This window comes from Notolepis coatsorum, assembly GCF_963971535.1.
Source record: "Notolepis coatsorum genome assembly, chromosome: 7".
In the NCBI taxonomy this organism is placed as follows: Eukaryota; Metazoa; Chordata; class Actinopteri; order Aulopiformes; family Paralepididae; genus Notolepis; species Notolepis coatsorum.
This window is the reverse complement of record NC_140171.1, coordinates 70,493,152-70,513,495: the sequence shown is the minus strand read 5'-3', so window position 1 is coordinate 70,513,495 and position 20,344 is coordinate 70,493,152. Positions and strand designations below refer to the sequence as shown.

Sequence of the window (20,344 nt, the reverse complement as noted above, 5' to 3'; positions counted from 1 at the left end):
AATATTGGCCAAACATTTTGAAATGCATATGGTGCAAGATGAGATTTGTTGATTGAAGGCACAAGTCAAAGAAGCATAGTGGGTCTAATTGTGATGCACATGCCTGTGTATAAGCAGTTTGTTATTAAAATGAAAAAAAAAAAGTATTTTATGGTATCTTATTAGGAGGGGGTCCACGAATTTCATCAGAGATGTTTGGGTGTCCCTGGGGGGAAAAAGGTTGGGAACCACTGGACTAGAGGATATACCTTTTGTTCTATTTGTTCTGGATCATGGTGGTTCTGGATCATGGTGGTTCTATTTGTTCTGGATCATGGTGGTTCTATTTGTTCTGGATCATGGTGGTTCTGGATCATGGTGGTTCTGGATCATGGTAGTTCTATTTGTTCTGGATCATGGTTGTTCTAGATCATGGTGGTTCTGGATCATGGTTGTTCTGGATCATGGTTGTTCTGGATCATGGTGGTTCTGGATCATGGTGGTTCTGGATCATGGTTGTTCTATTTGTTCTGGATCATGGTTGTTCTGGTTGTAGTGGATCATGGTTGTTCTGGTTGTAGTGGATCATGGTTGTTCTGGTTGTAGTGGATCATGGTTGTTCTGGTTGTAGTGGATCATGGTTGTAGTGGATCATGGTTGTAGTGGATCATGGTTGTTCTGGTTGTAGTGGATCATGGTTGTTCTGGTTGTAGTGGATCATGGTTGTAGTGGATCATGGTTGTAGTGGATCATGGTTGTTCTGGTTGTAGTGGATCATGGTTGTTCTGGTTGTAGTGGATCATGGTTGTAGTGGATCATGGTTGTAGTGGATCATGGTTGTTCTGGTTGTAGTGGATCATGGTTGTTCTGGTTGTAGTGGATCATGGTTGTAGTGGATCATGGTTGTAGTGGATCATGGTTGTAGTGGATCATGGTTGTTCTGGTTGTAGTGGATCATGGTTGTTCTGGTTGTGTAGTGGATCATGGTTGTAGTGGATCATGGTTGTAGTGGATCATGGTTGTAGTGGATCATGGTTGTTCTGGTTGTAGTGGATCATGGTTGTTCTGGTTGTAGTGGATCATGGTTGTAGTGGATCATGGTTGTAGTGGATCATGGTTGTTCTGGTTGTAGTGGATCATGGTTGTAGTGGATCATGGTTGTTCTGGTTGTAGTGGATCATGGTTGTAGTGGATCATGGTTGTTCTGGTTGTAGTGGATCATGGTTGTTCTGGTTGTAGTGGATCATGGTTGTAGTGGATCATGGTTGTTCTGGTTGTAGTGGATCATGGTTGTAGTGGATCATGGTTGTAGTGGATCATGGTTGTTCTGGTTGTAGTGGATCATGGTTGTAGTGGATCATGGTTGTAGTGTATCATGGTTGTTCAGGTTGTAGTGTATCATGGTTGTTCTGGTTGTAGTGGATCATGGTTATACTGGATCATGGTTGTAGTGGATCATGGTTGTAGTGTATCATGGTTGTTCTGGTTGTAGTGGATCATGGTTGTAGTGGATCATGGTTGTAGTGGATCATGGTTATACTGGATCATGGACATTAATATCCTCTATCTCGTATTGATATTGTGTGCGACCAGGATATCTGCTGAATGCATTACGGTGCAAAGGAAGCCTTTCCAAACAAAACTTGCTTCATCAACAAATAACAAATAAATAACTCTACATTCATGTTTTGTAAGGGCTGTTCACCCTCTCCTCATCATAAAAGCAAATCCTGTGCCAGGGGCCAGGAACAAAACTGTAACTATACTAAGGTATCGCAACCAATCTGACGATGATGTTTTATTGAACATTTTTATTGTAATAGCTTTAAGTACAGTATGTGATACCAGTACCTTCTTTAACATTAGGGTAGCTGATTACTTGAGATTATTCAAGGCTGCCCATTTCATTAAAACTAGTGCAGTGCCCTTTCAAATGTGGCCCCCAGTATTGCTGCTTGTAGCTTTCTTGAGAACCATTTAACCAATCAACTTCACACTTGACACAACACTTTCTTGGGTCCTCCTCAGCATATACACCTGCCAACTGTGAAGTCGATATTGGATGAACGGTTCTTGAGGAAACTGAAGGACAGACGGACTGACAGAGGTTGCTTCCATTTTAAACTAAAACTAATAAACTAGTAGTTAGTCAACTCGTTTTGGCCAGATACTCCCCCTCTAGCTGTAAAGTCATACTGTTAGTCAGAATATCTTAAATATAGGTCCGAGAGGCAGATAACTGGTCTCAAAGATTAGATTGAGAAACCATTTTATCCTCTTCATACACTATTCTTAATTATTCCTGCACAACCTGGCAACCCAGAGTGAATATAAATATACGCTACAGCTCTTCAGTACCTGTGCACAGTCAGCCTCCGACAAAAGGACAAACGTGCCAAAATGAAAGAAAGTTTGAAGCCCCTTTTTCACAGCATAATATTGGCAGGTATGGGATTCAAGATTCTGTCCAATAAAAGACTGGCCTGCGTAATCACATGGCAGTGTGTGTGAGCAACTCTGAATGGACAGATGTTCCTGCAGGTGGTACACTGACACAGCACCTCCTCAACCCCATACTCCACCCCCCGCCGTCCAAGATGCCCCTCTTCCAGCTCGCCACACACTTGAGTATGAATTGGGGTGATTTCCCCCCCAAAAAACGGCATGTATGCTTGAAGGAGCCTCTGTCCTTCAGACTCCCGGTCAGCTGACTATGTTGGGCCTGTAAGATGTTCATCTGCCAAGAGAAATATATGGCAGATATATGTAAAACCATGCATTTTGTCTTCATTTGGAGAAGTGGAAATAGTGGAATGGAATGGTGTGCATCTGGGGAAATGTGAAGTTATGCAGTGTATTTCTTCAAAGGCAAAGGTGTTATAACATGAATGAATTCAAAGTTCTGCAAAACGTAGGTAAATAGGTAACGTCAGTCCTTTACTACCTTTCCGTTTTGAGTCAGCATCTGAAAATGCTCCATTTGAAGGGCCAGTTGTATGACCCACTACCCCTCGATTCACAAAATAATCGGGACACCATACCCTACGCATGCATGCGCAAAACAAAGGGGGGTATTGGGACTTTTGTCTTTTTGAAATGAAAGCGGTTGAGAACCACTGGCTGCTTCCCAGTGCTATTGAGACGCTCCATGCTTAGACCTGCTGGTCTGAGATGGACACGACAGCCACACAAAGGAATGTGGAAATGAGGACATGGTAGTGCATTGACCAGGTCCAGATAATGGCCCTACACACAATACCATAGACTAGACAAGAGTATTGAATCTATACTATCTACGAGCAAACCGCTCTCCTATAGACTACTGGGGCCGCAGGGAGTTACTGATGAGATTGGTTACTCATATTTGGTCTAATCATCTCTGAATGAGTAGGGAATTCAATTCTGATATGTTTAAATTAAATCTACAACTGAAGGCTATTGATTCAAACCCCCCCCCCCCCCCCCCCCCACAGTTTGAGATGCTGTGATTGAATGTGGTATTCACTTCAGTAAACTCAGCCCAGTATACAGTATACTGATTAATCGAATTTCAATTATGATTTTGGCTTCCCACGATCATGAAAACAAGATAAAACTATTATTGTGCTGCATGCCATGTTGCTCTTATTTTGTCTTGTGTTGTAAATGCAGCACACCCTGCCTTCACAGCAGTGCGCTCTGCCCAAACACTAGTTTCAGCACGTGCTGAGAGGGAGGAGCGAGCCACGGCAATCAGCAATCGAGTAATTGTGTTTAATAATTGTGACTTTAATATAAATGAAAATAACCAAGGGCTCTGGCGATATGTCAATTTTTATCACTTTTCTTATTCATATTGTTCGATATCGATATTTCTATTAGTATATATATATATATATTTTTTTTTAATTATTATTTAAACGACAAATACAGTGGGGGGAATAAGTATTGAACACATCAACATTTTGTTCAGTAAATGTATTTCCCATGAGCGTATTCAAGTGACATTTGCACCAGACTTTGTTATTAACTCAAGCAATCCAGACAAGAAATCTAAACATTAAAGTCCATATGTAAATAAAGTTATGTGTAAAAAAAGTGGAATGAAACGGGAAAAAAGTATTGGACACACTAAGAAAAAGCAGTACACCACAGCGAGGAAAGGCAAGTAACTAGCTGAAAACCAAAACTAATTAGGAGGCAACTCTACCTCCTATCTGTGCTAATAATGTCAACTGGGTTAGAATATATTGATGGGCTATAAAATGTAATTTTTTTGTTACCAAGTTGCCACACAAGAAACATTAAATGATGGGTAAAAGCAAAGAGCTCTCAAGACCTTCACAAACAGATTATTGCAAATCATGACAATAGAATTGGCTAAAGACGTATTTCACAACTTCAGAATCTTCCAGTAAGCACCATTGGGGGCATTATCCATAAGTGAAAGCAACATCACTCCATCATCAACCGGCCATGCACAGGTGCTCCTCGCAACATTTCTGATCAGGGAGTCAGAAGGATACTTAGAAGAGTAGCCAGAGAGCCATGGACCACTAGGAAAGAGCTCCAGAAAGACTTGGAGGCAGCAGGTACAACTGTGACAGAAAGGACCATAGGCAATGCGCTCCACCGCCATGGCCTCTGTGCACGCTCAGCCCGCAAGACTCCACTACTGAAGAACAGACATGTTGAAGCTTGTTTAAAGTTTGCCAAACAACATTTGGACAAGCCAGTGAACTACTGGGAGCATGTACTCTGGTCAGATGAGACCAAAATGTTACTTTCTGGCTGTCACACAACACACCATGTTTGGAGGAGAAATGGCAGTGCACATTACCCGAATAACACTACCAACAGTGAAGTTTGGAGGTGGAAGTATCATGGTGTGGGGCTGCTTCTCCTCTCCTGGTACTGGCAGACTTCATATCATTGAAGGAACAATGAATGGAGCCATGTACAGAGAAATTCTTGAGATGAACCTGCTGCCATCCACCAGGATGCTGAGGATGAGACGTGGGCGGACCTTCCAGCAGGACAACGATCCAAAGCAAACGGCAAAGGAAACTCTCAGTTGGTTTCAGAGAAAGAAAATCAACTTGTTGGAATGGCCCAGTCAATCACCTGACTTAAACCCAATTGAACATTTGTGGAAGCATCTGAAGATCCAGATTAACAAGAGGCCCCTCCGCAATCTTCAAGATTTAAAGACAATCTGTGTAGAGGAATGGGCCAAAATCACACCTGAATACTGCGGGTGATTAGTTGCATCATACAGAAAGCATCCTTGGAGCTGTCATTACAAACAAAGGCGTCTCCACTAAGTATTGAATACATTTCAGTTAGTGTGTTCAATACTTTTTCCTATGTCATTCCACTTTATTACACATAACTTTATTTATGTATGGACTTTAATGTTTAGATTTGTTTGTCTGGATTCCCTGAGTTAATACCAAAGTCTGGTGAAAATTTCACTTGAATGGACACATTGGAAATATATTTAGGGGACAAAATGCTGATGTGTTCAATACTTATTTCCCCCATTGTATATGTTTATTTTGCAGCAATTCTTTGTCATTGCCGCCATCTTTAGTGTTACAGCCCCTCACACTCCAGTTCTCAGGCTGCAGCTGGTCTGAAAGTACCTGGCTGTGGGGGAGTTGAACAGTTCTGTTAGTTTCTTTTCTATCTTTTGGCGCTTGGTGGTGGTGCACACATGCACCGTGACTCGTGACTGGAGACTAGCTCTGCTAGCACACATAGCCTGCTGTGTACAGACGGTTTCAAACTGTATTTTAAATTAGAAAGCAAACAAAATAAATGGACAAGAGAAAAATAAATCTCAATTTGGTCAGTATTGTCATTTGGACAATTATTGTTATCGTTTTATCGCCCAGCCCTAAAATAACCGTGATTTTTGCCATAATGGAGCAGCCCTAGTATACAGTAGGCCTACTGTGCAGCATGGCTATCTGGAGAGTAATCTATTGAAGAGAGTGTTAGTAAATGCAGTCTACTGCTGGTTCCTAAAGACATACCTAGCTATGGTAGTAAATGCAGTCTACTGCTGGTTCCTAAAGACATACCTAGCTACTGTATGGCCACATGCTGATACCCAGTACATCTAGGAAGGCTGAGAGGGACTGTGGTGGGATCTGATCCCAGGCCAGCCGGAGTACATGCAGTCCTAGAGCTGGCGGGGAGGGTCTTTTAACCCCTACACCATCTCTGGACACACTTGCAGATTTTGTGTAAAAATAAAGAGGGAAAGAAAAGGATTTCAAGAATGGAGAGACTGTGGAGGAGAGCAGGAGCGCGCAGCCCAGGCCGCTGCTGCAGCAGACGACATTGATTTGGGAGGAGGAATTGCATTTAGCTAATAGCATTAGAGCTGCGCTCGCTTTCCCCCCATATCCCCCTTTGTTTTGCGGTCTCTCTATCTATTGATCTAAAATGGGGGGACTCCCAGGCTCCTACTGTGGGGGTCTCCCTGGACCAATGGCTCAGCCACCCCCAGACCCCTCACCACACTGTCTGTCTGCGGTCTGGGGCCCCTCACTGATCCCAGGTCTGTTTTTACAGGGACAATGAAACCACTGCTAAGGGATTTTATAGGTTCCACTTGTTTTGGAAGCAAAAATAGTCTCCTGTACTCTTTATTTATGTGTGGGACAGTAGAAGAGGATATTGTATTTATTTATTAAAATATGTATTTATTTATTTCAATCACTTTTTAATTGATCCATTTATTGAACTTTCTTTCTTTATTTCTTTCTTTCTTGAGGTATACATTAGTGCCTGTAAAAGCACCAGCTACTGTATTCAAGGAGTTGAGGTCTTGAAGAGGTTTTGATATTGGGGTTTCCCAGTATTATATATTATATATATATAATATACAATATTTTAGGCCCCACAGGTGAGACCAACAAGTAGAACAAATGTGTGTATCTATTAAAATAAATATACTTTGAATATTAATATAATATGTAGACAAGAAATATGTTAAGTAAACACATTTAGAGGGTAATTAAATCATAACAGACTACAACTTTAGCATAAAACTAAATGTAAAAAGTTTTAAAGTTTTATTCCCCCACTACCCAGGGAAGAATGTAATGTATCAACAAACTTAACTAAATAACCAATACTGTCTCATTAGCCAAATGCATCATGTAAATAGAGTTCAAATTTTATAAAAAGCCTTCTCACAGTTTCTTTCTTACCTCAGGATATTTCTTAACATACCGGTAGCTATTGTGTTAGATGATGGTGTACTTTCTCAGAAATGTGATATTAGCTAGGCTTGCCTATTCGAAATCATTGCTGTCTGTGGGGACATCCCTCAAAGTCCTACTCTTGGACTTTCATTACAAAAAAATATAAAAATGGACATCCTTTTAAAACATATCCTTATTTCTTAATGTCAACATATTACATCAAATTACCTGTCCTCCTACCTCCCACTACTAAAATAAGTTGGATGCTATACAAAGATCAGCAAGACCATTACTATCCAAGTCATGATCTGAAATATAATTTGAGTCAATTTAGTGGTCATGGAGTACATTACAGGGGGGAGGGGGCAGCTTCTTACCTCGGGAGGCATTTTACCCCGGTTTACTAATAGCCGCCCCCTTTTTCCAAAAAAGCATTTCAAATCATCTGTACGATCTCTTGGCTATGGCCATGTCCAGTTAATACCATGTTAGCTGTCACATTTAGAAAAGCCCACCACCATTTTAAAATATTTACTGTAACACCCCCCCCTGCACCCCCCTACCCCCCACTGTACCCCACAGAGTCCTGAGTCATGGAGTAGAATTAAATGAGATTAGATCAATAGTGATGTCTGAGCCCACCCACTAACGTAGCAACCACAGAGACGCACGCGCTGCCTCCCGTCTAACGGTAACTGGATCTGGTACAGAACCCCCCCGTTTCAGGCCAACATACATCATCTTAATGTACCGGCTACATCCTGGACCCATGACGTCAGGCGTGGTGCTGTACTGCACTGCTGCCGCTCTCCGCCTTCATTTCCATTGCAGTAGTGCTCCTGAATGCAGCCCTTTTTTAATAGCTAAATAATGCTAGATGTCAAATTAAGCTGAAACTAATGGGGAGGAGAAGCCGGGGTTGCCAGGCGATCACTAACACACAGAGAGAGAGAGAGAGAGAGAGAGAGAGAGAGAGGAAGAAAGAGACCGATGCTATCAGTGCATTCAGAACAGACTCTGTACTCTGAGAGAACAGCTATAGATTACCAATCACTGCTTTCCCTCCAACAGAAGATTAATGAGTGCCTGTGTAGCAGGCTAATTTAGAACAATAAGGCCTAATTAATTACAAATAATCAGCCTCTCTCTTCCCCTCTATCCATTCTCTCTGCACGCTTGTTGGCTTTCTTTCTTTCTTCTCCTTTACATACTGTCTTTATTTCTTCACTCTGCCTTTTGATCTCACATTCTCTCTCTCTCTCTCTTTCTCTCTCTTTCTCTCTCGCTCTCTCTCGCTCTCTCTCTCTCTCTCTTGCTTTCTCTATCTATCTCTCTCTCTTTCTCTCTCTCTCTATCTCTCTATCTCTCTCTCGCTCTCAATAGCCTCAGGTGAAAAAGCAGCAGAATGGTTCCTAGCCCCCTCCCCCCTCCAACCCAGGCTTTGACATTCCGTCCTCTAGGCCTAGTGATTAATGCAGGTCCTAAATTAGGCGTGGGAGTATTTGCCAATGCCAGACACGCACTCTTGCGTGGCCGGCAGACACACACACTAACAGTATCTACCGCTAATCTATGACTGTTAACACGGAGGGGCTCTTCCTCAAATGCCACTGCAGCCCTTTGTGCTTATAGACAAGCAGTCTAGTCCGGCCGTATCAGATGGTGCATCGAGGAGACTGATGGAGGTTAGGTCACGGATGGCGGAACATAATGAGAGATGGTGTTTTGCCATAGCTTCAGATATAAACGGTACCAATGGGTAGAAACTTGGTAATGGGTTTAAATAGTTTAGAAAATGCCCTCTGGAAGTACTGGGTAGAGCCTTTTTCTGTGTTGCCAGATAAGAGCACAATCATCTCACATCTTTTTACAGTTGCTCTTTCCAGCAGCGCCTCCGGCAAATACACTCGACTCAGAGCGGATCAGTATGCTACAGTGGTGTAATATACAGTAATGTGTCCTGCTACAGTATTCGTATGCTACAGTAATATGTCCTGCTACAGTGTATTAGTATGGTACAGTGGTGTAATATAATGGGACATGCTACAGTGTATTAGTATGCTACATTGTATTAGTATGGTACAGTGGTGTAATATAATGGGACATGCTACAGTGTATTAGTATGGTACAGTGGTGTAATATAATGGGGCATGCTACAGTGTATTAGTATGGTACAGTGGTGTAATATACAGTAATGGGTCCTGCTACAGTGTATTAGTATGGTACAGTGGTGTAATATACAGTAATATGTCCTGCTACAGTGTAGTATGGTACAGTGGTGTAATATACAGTAATAGGTCCTGCTACAGTGTATTAGTATGGTACAGTGGTGTAATATACAGTAATATGTCCTGCTACAGTGTATTAGTATGGTACAGTGGTGTAATATACAGTAATGTGCCATGCTACACTGTATTAGTATGGTACAGTGGTGTAATATAATGGGGCATGCTACAGTGTATTAGTATGGTACAGTGTATTAGTATGGTACAGTGGTGTAATATAATGGGGCATGCTACAGTATATTAGTATGGTACAGTGGTGTAATATAATGGGGCATGCTACAGTGTATTAGTATGGTACAGTGTATTAGTATGGTACAGTGGTGTAATATAATGGGGCATGCTACAGTATATTAGTATGGTACAGTGGTGTAATATAATGGGGCATGCTACAGTGTATTAGTATGGTACAGTGTATTAGTATGGTACAGTGGTGTAATATAATTGGGCATGCTACAGTATATTAGTATGGTACAGTATATTAGTATGGTACAGTGGTGTAATATAATTGGGCATGCTACAGTATATTAGTATGGTACAGTATATTAGTATGGTACAGTGGTGTAATATAATTGGGCATGCTACAGTGTATTAGTATGGTACAGTGGTGTAATATACAGTAATAGGTCCTGCTACAATGTATTAGTATGGTACAGTGGTGTAATAGGTCCTGCTACAGTGTATTAGTATGGTACGTACAGTGGTGTAATATAATAGACCATGCTACAGTGTATTAGTATGGTACAGTATATTAGTATGGTACAGTGGTGTAATATAATGAGGCATACTACAGTATTAGTATGGTACAGTGGTGTAATATAATAGGGCATGCTACAGTGTATTAGTATGGTACAGTGGTGTAATATACAGTAATATGTCCTGCTACAGTATATTAGTATGGTACAGTGGTGTAATATACAGTAATATGTCCTGCTACAGTGTATTAGTATGGTACAGTGGTGTAATATAATGAGGCATACTACAGTATTAGTATGGTACAGTGGTGTAATATAATGAGGCATGCTACAGTATTAGTATGGTACAGTGGTGTAATATACAGTAATATGTCCTGCTACAGTGTATTAGTATGGTACAGTGGTGTAATATAATGAGGCATACTACAGTGTATTAGTATGGTACAGTGGTGTAATATAATATGGCATGGCTATGTATTAGTATGGTACAGTGGTGTAATATAATAGGGCATGCTACAGTGTAGTAGTATGGTACAGTGGTGTAATATAATGCGGCATGCTATGTATTAGTATGGTACAGTGGTGTAATATAATAGGGCATGCTATGTATTAGTATGGTACAGTGGTGTAATATAATGAGGCATGCTATGTATTAGTATGGTACAGTGGTGTAATATAATAGGGCATGCTATGTATTAGTATGGTACAGTGGTGTAATATAATAGGGCATGCTATGTATTAGTATGGTACAGTGGTGTAATATAATAGGCCATGCTACAGTGTATTAGTATGGTACAGTGGTGTAATATAATAGGCCATGCTACAGTGTATTAGTATGGTACAGTGGTGTAATATAATGGGGCATGCTATGTATTAGTATGGTACAGTGGTGTAATATAATAGGGCATGGGTGGGCAATTAAGTTTGGCCTGGGGCCACATTTCTTCCAAACCATTATATGGCGGGCCAGAACCAAAAACAATGGCTAATTTAATAAATTGATAGTGAAAAAATGTTTAACTCTGTGACGGACCACCGTATAACTAAGACATTTGTGGCAGAGGCAGAAAATGGATCAAAATAAATGAGCTGCATACTGTAGGTGGCATAATTAACTGTAAACAAGCAGTTTTTTCTATTTTCCATTATTATAAATGTGTGGACTGACCATATAGCGGAGTCTAATTAATTAATGATTTGACATGGGCCTACTTTTTATTCTCATAATTACCCCATCCTCCCAGACGTAGGACACATCACATTATTACTGGATTCAATGTTTGCACTGAACATTATACATTTGTCTTTTTGTGATTTTATTATAAAACCAGAGACTAGCGCCTCTCTCTATCATCCATTATGCGCAATCAGCGGTTCTGTCTAACAGCTCTTTCTGCAGAGCACACTGGACTATTGAGAAACGATGGAAATCAAACAAATGTTCATTGGTTCTCCCAGCCCCTGTGACAATTTCTTTGGCTATAGTGACATGCATAGCTAATGATAAATAGATGGATACAGCGGATTAGATGTAGTCCAGAGAAAACAACCAATCTAGATATTTCAAGATTCTGTAAACATTTTATAACAATGACTCATGACTCCGATACAATTTAAAGTGAGTCTTTATCACAAACGGTGATATTTAATGTTTTGCAAAACATGTCTAGTGTCGTGCCCGGCTTTGGAGGGTTAAAAGCCTAATTGTATTTTTAATTAAGATAATGAATGTCTCATTGTAATTCTTATATACCTAATGTAAGTGGATTAAACTTTTTGTGCTCCGATATAACGTCAGTTTAATTGCATTGTTACTGTTCACATGTGTGGTGCCGTCACAGTCATATATAAGTAAAGATAACGTTTGAATGACTTACTGAACTGGTGTTTTTATTTCATACCACACTGCTTGTTTGCTATTTCAGCACCAGGCGCTGTCCACCGACAGCTGTTTATTCACGTTGAGCAAGCGCTACATTGCACCTCGCTGCCATACCTTGTTATTCACTCTCAACATGGATAAAACATACTGTAGTATAATAAGCATTCTTTAGGTGGTGGTAGTTTTTCTGTTTAGATATTATAGCTTAAATATATAGCCTAGCCTATAGTCGGTCATATTCTCTAAATAATCTGACGGGCCAGATATTATTGCTGGAGGGCCTATTGCTGACCACTGTAATAGGGCATGCTACAGTATATTAGTACGCCATATACTTGGAATTACACTGATATCCTCTCCCCTATGTGTTTGCAGGTGACGTATGAACAGCACAAAGAGAACCTCTCCCGCATGTTCCGCCAGTACCAGCGTCTTGAGTCGTCAGGCACCGGGGGTGATATCCGCACCGTGTCAGGCGCCAGCCACACCTCCGAGATCCTGGAGCGCGACGTCAACGGAGAAGAAACTGCGCCGTCCACTGTCATCGAACTTACGGTGGACGAAGGGTCCCAAGATGGAGAGACACAGCCCCCCTCGGACTCATCCTCCACTTTCACCCTCCCCCGTGCCGGCTCACCAGATGCCGACGAGAGGACACACACGCCGGTCACTGTGTCCAACATCCTGGCCAGGGCTGAAGAGGAGGAAGACCAACAGCTGACCCAGGAGTCCTCCGGAGGTTCTTCAGATGCTGGGGACGAGACTGACAGTACCGTGGCACAAACACCCACTACAGATGGAGTCGAGACAGAGCAAGAACCTGCAACTGACACATCCAGTGACAAGGCTGAACAAGATGCCCTAGCACCAACAAGCACCCTGACTGAAGCACCAACGAGCACCCTGACTGAAGCACCAACGAGCACCCTGACTGAAGCACCAACGAGCACCCTGACTGAAGCACCAACGAGCACCCTGACTGAAGCCGCCAATGCAATGAAGCCGCAAACGGATGACTCACCGGAAGGGGTCGAAGAAACCATTGAAATGTCAGAGATGGATGATTCACAAAAGCCTCTGCCCGAAGAAGAAGAAGCTTGTGACAACAGCAAAGGTGAATCATTGGCCTCCATAACAGATGACTCCTCGAATGGAGTGGATGCAGAGGCTAAATCGGAGCCGGAAGCTAAGAGTGACCAAGTGTTCGCAGAGACGTCGGGCTCTCTGGAGAATAGCGTTGTCTTTGACCAGGACCTAGTGGACATGTTGTCGGTTAGTGACCAGGTCCACCCTAGTGACCCTGAGGACAGTCTGGAGGAGGCCTCCTTTATTTCTGCTGCTGCGGAAGAGGAGGAAGAGGAGGAGGAGGGTGGGAAGATGACAGAAGGTAAGAGCGAAGGGGAGCTGAAGAAAGATGATGAAGATCTGGATAAGAAGGAAGAGCTGAAGACTGAGGAGAAAGATGAAGAGGAAAAGATGGAGGAGCTGATGACTGAGGAGAGGAAAGATGAAGAGGAGAGGAAAGAGGAGCTTATGGCAGAGGAGAAGAAAGTTGAAGAGGAAAATAATGAGGGGGAGCTGATGACAGAGGAGAAGAAAGATGAGGAGGAGAAGAAAGGTGAGGAGGAGAAGAAAGACGAGGAGGAGAAGGAGCAAGAGGTGGAAACAATTGAGACTGAAGAGAGTGGAGAAGCTAGAGAGAATAACGGGCCTGTGGACAATCAGAGTTCAGAAGTAGTACCACCACCTCAAACGTCAGAAGAAGATCTCACAGAAGCACACAAAGAAGAAGATGTTATCAAAGATGAGCAGCCTTCCTCCAGCACTGACCCCCCTACCACAGAACAGCAGCCCTCAGACTCCATGTCACCCCCAACAGCCCAGGAGGCCACATTACCATCAGAATCCATCTCCTCACCTCCCCAACCTGCAGATGCCACCACCACAGAAGAAGAAGCCAAGGCCCCAGAGACCATCACAGCGACCCCTGGTGCCGATACACAGAAGAGCAGAGACTCCGCCACCAAGACCAAAGAGATCAAGATCGCCAGGCTGGACGTGTCCAATGTAGCGTCGGATACGGAGAGACTGGAGCTGAAGGAGACCTCTGCAACTGTACGTGTCTCCCTCTTTACATTTTGGATTAATAAAGGAATATCTTATCTTATCTTATCTGTAGGTGGCAGTTTTGATCTTTCATGTCCAGAGAAATATTATGCAAACTTAACACCTTACAACTACAGTAGAGGCATTTCTAGACATAGAATGGCAACAGGCCCAGCTCCAGACTCACTGCAACCTCTTCCTCCTAGTCCTACCTCCTGTTAAAGATCATGCATTTGAAGAGTTTAATTCCACAAGGCTAGCCCATTTTCGGGGGAAATAATGTTATCTGGTGTCCATTGCTCAAGGAAATACAACTTCTATTGTGTCAAATGTTCATACTTTGATAGCATTTATTTCAAAAAAATTTAAAATAAAATGTCATAGTAAGTTTTACTTTCATGTCACAACAAATGTTATAGCAGTGGTGTCCTATACATTTTTTTTTAGCTATCTTAATGTGGAACACACTTCTTTAATGAGCTCTGTTGTCTGTGTGCAGGATGCTAGCCAAGGCCAGCCTCCAACAGCAGGGCCTCCAGGCCAGGCGGCCAGAGAGAGCGGCACCTCGGCTCCTCGCTCCACCATGTTCCGCATCCCAGAGTTCCGCTGGTCCCACATGCACCAGCGCCTCCTCACTGACCTGCTCTTCTCCATCGAGACCGAAGTCCAAATGTGGAGGAGGTATCTATTTGCAGTGTTGGGAAAGTTCACCTTCTGCACGAACTAGTTCAGTTCATAATTCAAAATGTTTAAAGGGGACATGCATTGCTATTCCTTGCACTATTTGGGCCACTTTACACAATTCATGTGAGTCTATGGAAGACATCTGTAAGGTTTATTTAAAAAAAAAAAAATCATTGTTTTATATTTCTAATGGAGTACTCAAAAGCATCATTTTCCAGCCTCAGGATTTCAGCCTGTTATTGGATGGGCTCTGCCCATAAGCACTTTCAGTGAGTCACCCACACAGCGTGATACATACGAGAGAGAGTGAGAGAGAGAACGAGCAAGCGAGAGAGAGGGAGAGAGAGGGAGAGAGAGGGAGAGAGCGGGAGAGAGCGGGAGAGAGAGAGATAGAGAGAGAGATAGAGAGAGAGAACGAGCAAGAGGGAGAGAGAGAGAGAGAGAGGGAGAGAGAGAGATAGGCGTCCCGACACACACACGCAGTCAAGTTTATGTATTTGTGTCCCCGACGAGGGAGAGAGATGGCACACACACTTCTGCAGTCCCTCCCACCGTCCCCCCCTCTCTCTCTCTCTCTCTCTCCTCGCTCGTTCTCTGCCTGTCAAACCCCGTTTTCTTTTTTAAACTTTGACCAGTCAGCTGGTTCTTTTTCGCGTTTATCGATTTTTCCTGGTCAAGTATGACCGACAGAAACAGATTGAATGGGGGTATAGATGGGGGGAAAGACACTCAGAGAAAGTACGGCTTGTCCGGGAGTCGAACTCGCTACCCCAGATCCGTGACGCGCACGGTTGTCCCCGACGCCAAAATAGCGTTCGAGGTACGCGGTGAGCTACTGGAGCTCCCCTGTCTGTCAAACCCTGTTTGAGGAAGTGTCTGGTTACAATGCGGTCTCTGGTCTCTGCACTATAATGGTTGATGTGGGTGTTGGAGGTGAGTACAACCAGGGGCGGAGCTATGCAAATCAATGTTATATATATATTTTTTTATCTACTTTTTCTCCCATTTTCAATTTTTTCTCTCATCCCAATTTCGTATCATCCAATTCTACCCTCCCCTGTCTCGAACGCTGTTAGGCCATGCCTCCCACAAGCCGGCTGCAATGTGGACGAAGCCTTACATCACGTGTCCCCTCCGGTACTCGAGGAAGCAGCCGTCACATCTTTTTACCTGCACAGCGCGATCTCTCAGCGTCGGGGGTCTGCGTGGGAGGGCACGCCGCCCCCGTCGCTTCCTGATTCTGCTGCGCAGGCGCACCAACCGACCTGTAGGAGTCGCTGTCCACAACATCCGATCCCCACCCATCAGCTTCCCACCCCCTAATACTGCCAATTGTATTAGTATGAACGCCCAGCCAAGCTGATAGCAATGCGGAGAGCTGGGCTCGAACCCAGCGTCTCCTGCATTGGTGGTGAGCGCCTTGCCCACTGCACAACCTAGCCGACCCAAATCAATGTTATATTAACGTCACGGAAACCGTCAAATCAGAACAGGTGAGTGAGGGAGGATCTCGTGAACTCCAGACTAGACTGATGAGTCAATATGGTAATTAGAGACACAGACCCATTGATACTAACCTGTATTACTATAAAACCATGCTAAACACAGAAAAAGGGCATTTATAATGCATGTCCCCTTTAACTAAAGTTCATGGTTTCAAAAATGAACTAGTTTATAGTTCTATTTTCAATACCTTGCTGCTATTATTATTATACAAATGCTGCTATTATTTGTCAAATAATCGCCGGCTCCACATTGTTGTGATGACGTATTTGTTAGTGCGACAGTCAGGGGTGACAGGCGTGTACGTGGTTTTCAGGCATCATATTAAGGCCTGTTTAAGGTGTGTTTTAGTTGAGTTTTCGCCTGGAAGGCTCTTAGAAATCTGGCACACTTTTGAACGAAGTTATACTGTGATAGATCGCTGAGAATGAACACGTTCACAATTACGTTCATCTAGCGAAAATACAGTGTGTTCAGTTCACGTTTGCCCAAAATATGAACAAGTTCATAACCCTTTCAGAGCCCAAGCTTAATTCCTTTTTTCACATCTGAGCGCCTGGGGTGGCTGAATTTCCAACGGTAGACTCGGTTGATGAAATATGAATTCAGATCGCTAATAAAAAAGAAAAACGAGAAAAAACGAATATTCTCGTGATGGGCATTCAATCCGTGGGGGGTAAACCCGAGAAAACTCGGGTTGGGCAATCAAAGTGTTAACGATCGTTCATTGAACGCGTTCAGGTACATCACTGGCTATTTGTTGGAGGCTTTTCATCCAAATGAAAAGGATGAAAAGGAATAGTTCTTATGTTTGGAAAATAAGCCCTATTTTCTACTTATCAATTATGTTGACTGGTAGAATATTTTCTCAGCTCAGTCCATGCTGTTCCTCATACTAGCTCTGGGTAGTTTGCCACAAACCAATGCAAAGTCAATGTGGTCGAGCTCCTGTCTGTACAAGCTGACTGAAGGTAAAATAGATCTACTTTGTGTCCACTGTGGAGTAGATTTCAGTTACCTTCAGTCAGCTTGTACAGACAGGAGTCCATTGACTTTGCATTTGGTTTGTGGCGCTACATTTACATACATTTACATTTAGTCATTTAGCTGACGCTTTTATCCAAAGCGACTTACAAGTTCTGTACGACAAGCCATCAGGAAGGGCACAACTCTATCAGCTGAGCAACAATGTTCATCAAAGTGTTGAGTGCTACAGTGTAGGTTAGTTTATTAGGACAAGTGCATGACAGTACGGTTAGTTAGGGTTAGATTTTTTTTTTTTTTTTTTTTTAATTCAGATAATGGTTGAAGAAGTGCGTCTTTAGTCGACGGCGAAAGATTGGACGTGATTCGGCTGTCCTAACTGGGGTGGGTAGTTCATTCCACCATTGTGGGGCAAGGACTGAGAATAGGCGACTTCTCTTTGATGACCCTCCCGGAGCTTGGATAGGAGTAGGTCTGAGGCGGCCAGAAGATGCAGAGCGTAGGGGTCTTGAGGGTGTGTAGTTAGAGACCATTGACCGGAGGTAGGCGGGAGCGGTTCCCTTTGCCGCACGGTATGCTAGGTCGAGGGCCTTGAAGCGGATTCGTGCAGCAATGGGGAGCCAGTGCAGGTCCCTAAGAAGTGGGGTGACATGGGCCGACTTCGGTAGGTTTGAGATCAGGCGGGCCGCTGCGTTCTGAATGAGTTGAAGAGAGTTAGTATGAAGTATGAGCTAGTATGAAGAACAGAATTGATTGTGTAGAGAAAGGTCGACCAGTCTACAACATCATTGGTAAGTAAGAAATGGGGCAAGGCCTTTAAGGAATTGATTAAAGCAATGTAGAAGCAATGGGTTATTTAGCCAATAGTTTCTGTCTGATCAGCAGTATTATTCCATTATATTTGTTCCTTATAGTCCACTATATTAGCTACAATGATTTTGTTCCTTTTGACAATTCTGCTTCCTGCTGCAGTCATCATTGTCATTATCCATTGGTTCAAAATGTTCCTCAATATGGTGGCCTATAAAGTACTATGGTTTACGTACATTTTAGCCCCAGTGGGAATCGAACCCTTGACCCTGGCATTGTCGGTACTATGCTCTACCTATTGAGGTACACATGGAATGTAACCCACACCCCTGGTTGTTTAGGTTTCACAGGATACTTTTCTGATGATCCTGTAAAACTGGACATTATGGATAACATTAGTGTCATATGAATTATTATATGTACTGTATTTGTTTTTTATAAAAAATAAAATCTAGCTTTTTATATTATATATATATATTATATGTACTGTATAACAACAACAATGAGACGAGTACCATTCCTTGTATTCGTATTCTACTTTGTGCAGTAAGTTAACCCTCGTGATGACCTGTTTCTCCCTCTCAGTCACTCTACGAAGACGGTGATGGACTTTGTGAACAGCAGTGAGAACGTGGTGTTTGTCCACAACACAGTGCATCTCATCTCCCAGGTGGTGGATAACCTCATCATGGCCTGTGGAGGAATCCTGCCCCTGCTGTCTGCTGCCACCTCCTCCTCTGTGAGTACCCCTACTGCTGCCACCTCCTCCTCTGTGAGTACCCCTACTGTCTGCCACCTCCTCCTCTGTGAGTACCCCTACTGCTGCCACCTCCTCCTCTGTGGGTACCCCTACTGCTGCCACCTCCTCCTCTGTGAGTACCCCTACTGTCTGCCACCTCCTCCTCTGTGAGTACCCCTACTGCTGCCACCTCCTCCTCTGAGTACCCCTATTGATTCCACCTCCTCCTCTGTGAGTACCCCTACTGTCTGCTGCCACCTCCTCTGTGAGTACCCCTACTGTCTGCTGCCACCTCCTCCTCTGTGAGTACCCCTACTGTCTGCCACCTCCTCCTCTGTGAGTACCCCTACTGTCTGCTGCCACCTCCTCCTCTGTGAGTACCCCTACTGTCTGCTGCCACCTCCTCCTCTGTGAGTACCCCTACTGTCTGCTGCCACCTCCTCCTCTGTGAGTACCCCTACTGTCTGCCACCTCCTCCTCTGTGAGTACCCCTACTGTCTGCTGCCACCTCCTCCTCTGTGAGTACCCCTACTGCTGCCACCTCCTCCTCTGTGATTACCCCTACTGTCTGCCACCTCCTCCTCTGTGAGTACCCCTACTGTCTGCTGCCACCTCCTCTTCTGTGAGTACCCCTACTGCTGCCACCTCCTCCTCTGTGTACCCCTACTGATTCCACATCCTCCTCTGTGAATACCCCTACTGTCTGCCACCTCCTCCTCTGTGAGTACCCCTACTGCCTGCCACCTCCTCCTCTGTGAGTACCCCTACTGTCTGCTGCCTCCTCCTCCTCTGAGTACCCCTACTGTCTGCCACCTCCTCCTCCTCTGTGAGTACCCCTACTGTCTGCTGCCTCCTCCTCCTCTGAGTACCCCTACTGTCTGCTGCCTCCTCCTCCTCTGAGTACCCCTACTGTCTGCCACCTCCTCCTCTGTGAGTACCCCTACTGTCTGCTGCCACCTCCTCCTCTTGAGTACCCCTACTGTCTGCTGCCACCTCCTCCTCCTCTGTGAGTACCCCTACTGTCTGCTGCCTCCTCCTCCTCTGAGTACCCCTACTGTCTGCCACCTCCTCCTCTGTGAGTACCCCTACTGTCTGCTGCCACCTCCTCCTCCTCTGTGAGTACCCCTACTGTCTGCTGCCACCTCCTCCTCTTGAGTACCCCTACTGTCTGCTGCCACCTCCACCTCCTCTGTGAGTACCCCTACTGTCTGCCACCTCCTCCTCTGTGAGTACCCCAACTGTCTGCTGCCATCTCCTCCTCTTGAGTACCCCTACTGTCTGCCACCTCCTCCTCTGTGAGTACCCCTACTGTCTTCTGCCACCACCTCCTCCTCTGTGAGTACCCCTACTGCCTGCCACCTCCTCCTCTGTGAGTACCCCTACTGCCTGCCACCTCCTCCTCTGTGAGTACCCCTACTGCTGCCACCTCCTCCTCTGTGAGTACCCCTACTGCTGCCACCTCCTCCTCTGTGAGTACCCCTACT

At 44.1% G+C, this 20,344-nt stretch overlaps 1 protein-coding gene across 1 annotated transcript in view; it reads left to right on the top strand.

The window, feature by feature from the left end:
• Window positions 1-20,344, top strand: part of lrba (LPS-responsive vesicle trafficking, beach and anchor containing) — a 622,382-nt gene that overhangs the window by 193,681 nt on the left and 408,357 nt on the right. Inside the window, 3 exon segments of the mRNA XM_084317903.1 lie at window positions 12,410-14,149; window positions 14,640-14,821; window positions 18,707-18,860. Of these exon segments, the coding sequence (XP_084174029.1) occupies window positions 12,410-14,149; window positions 14,640-14,821; window positions 18,707-18,860 (2,076 nt within the window).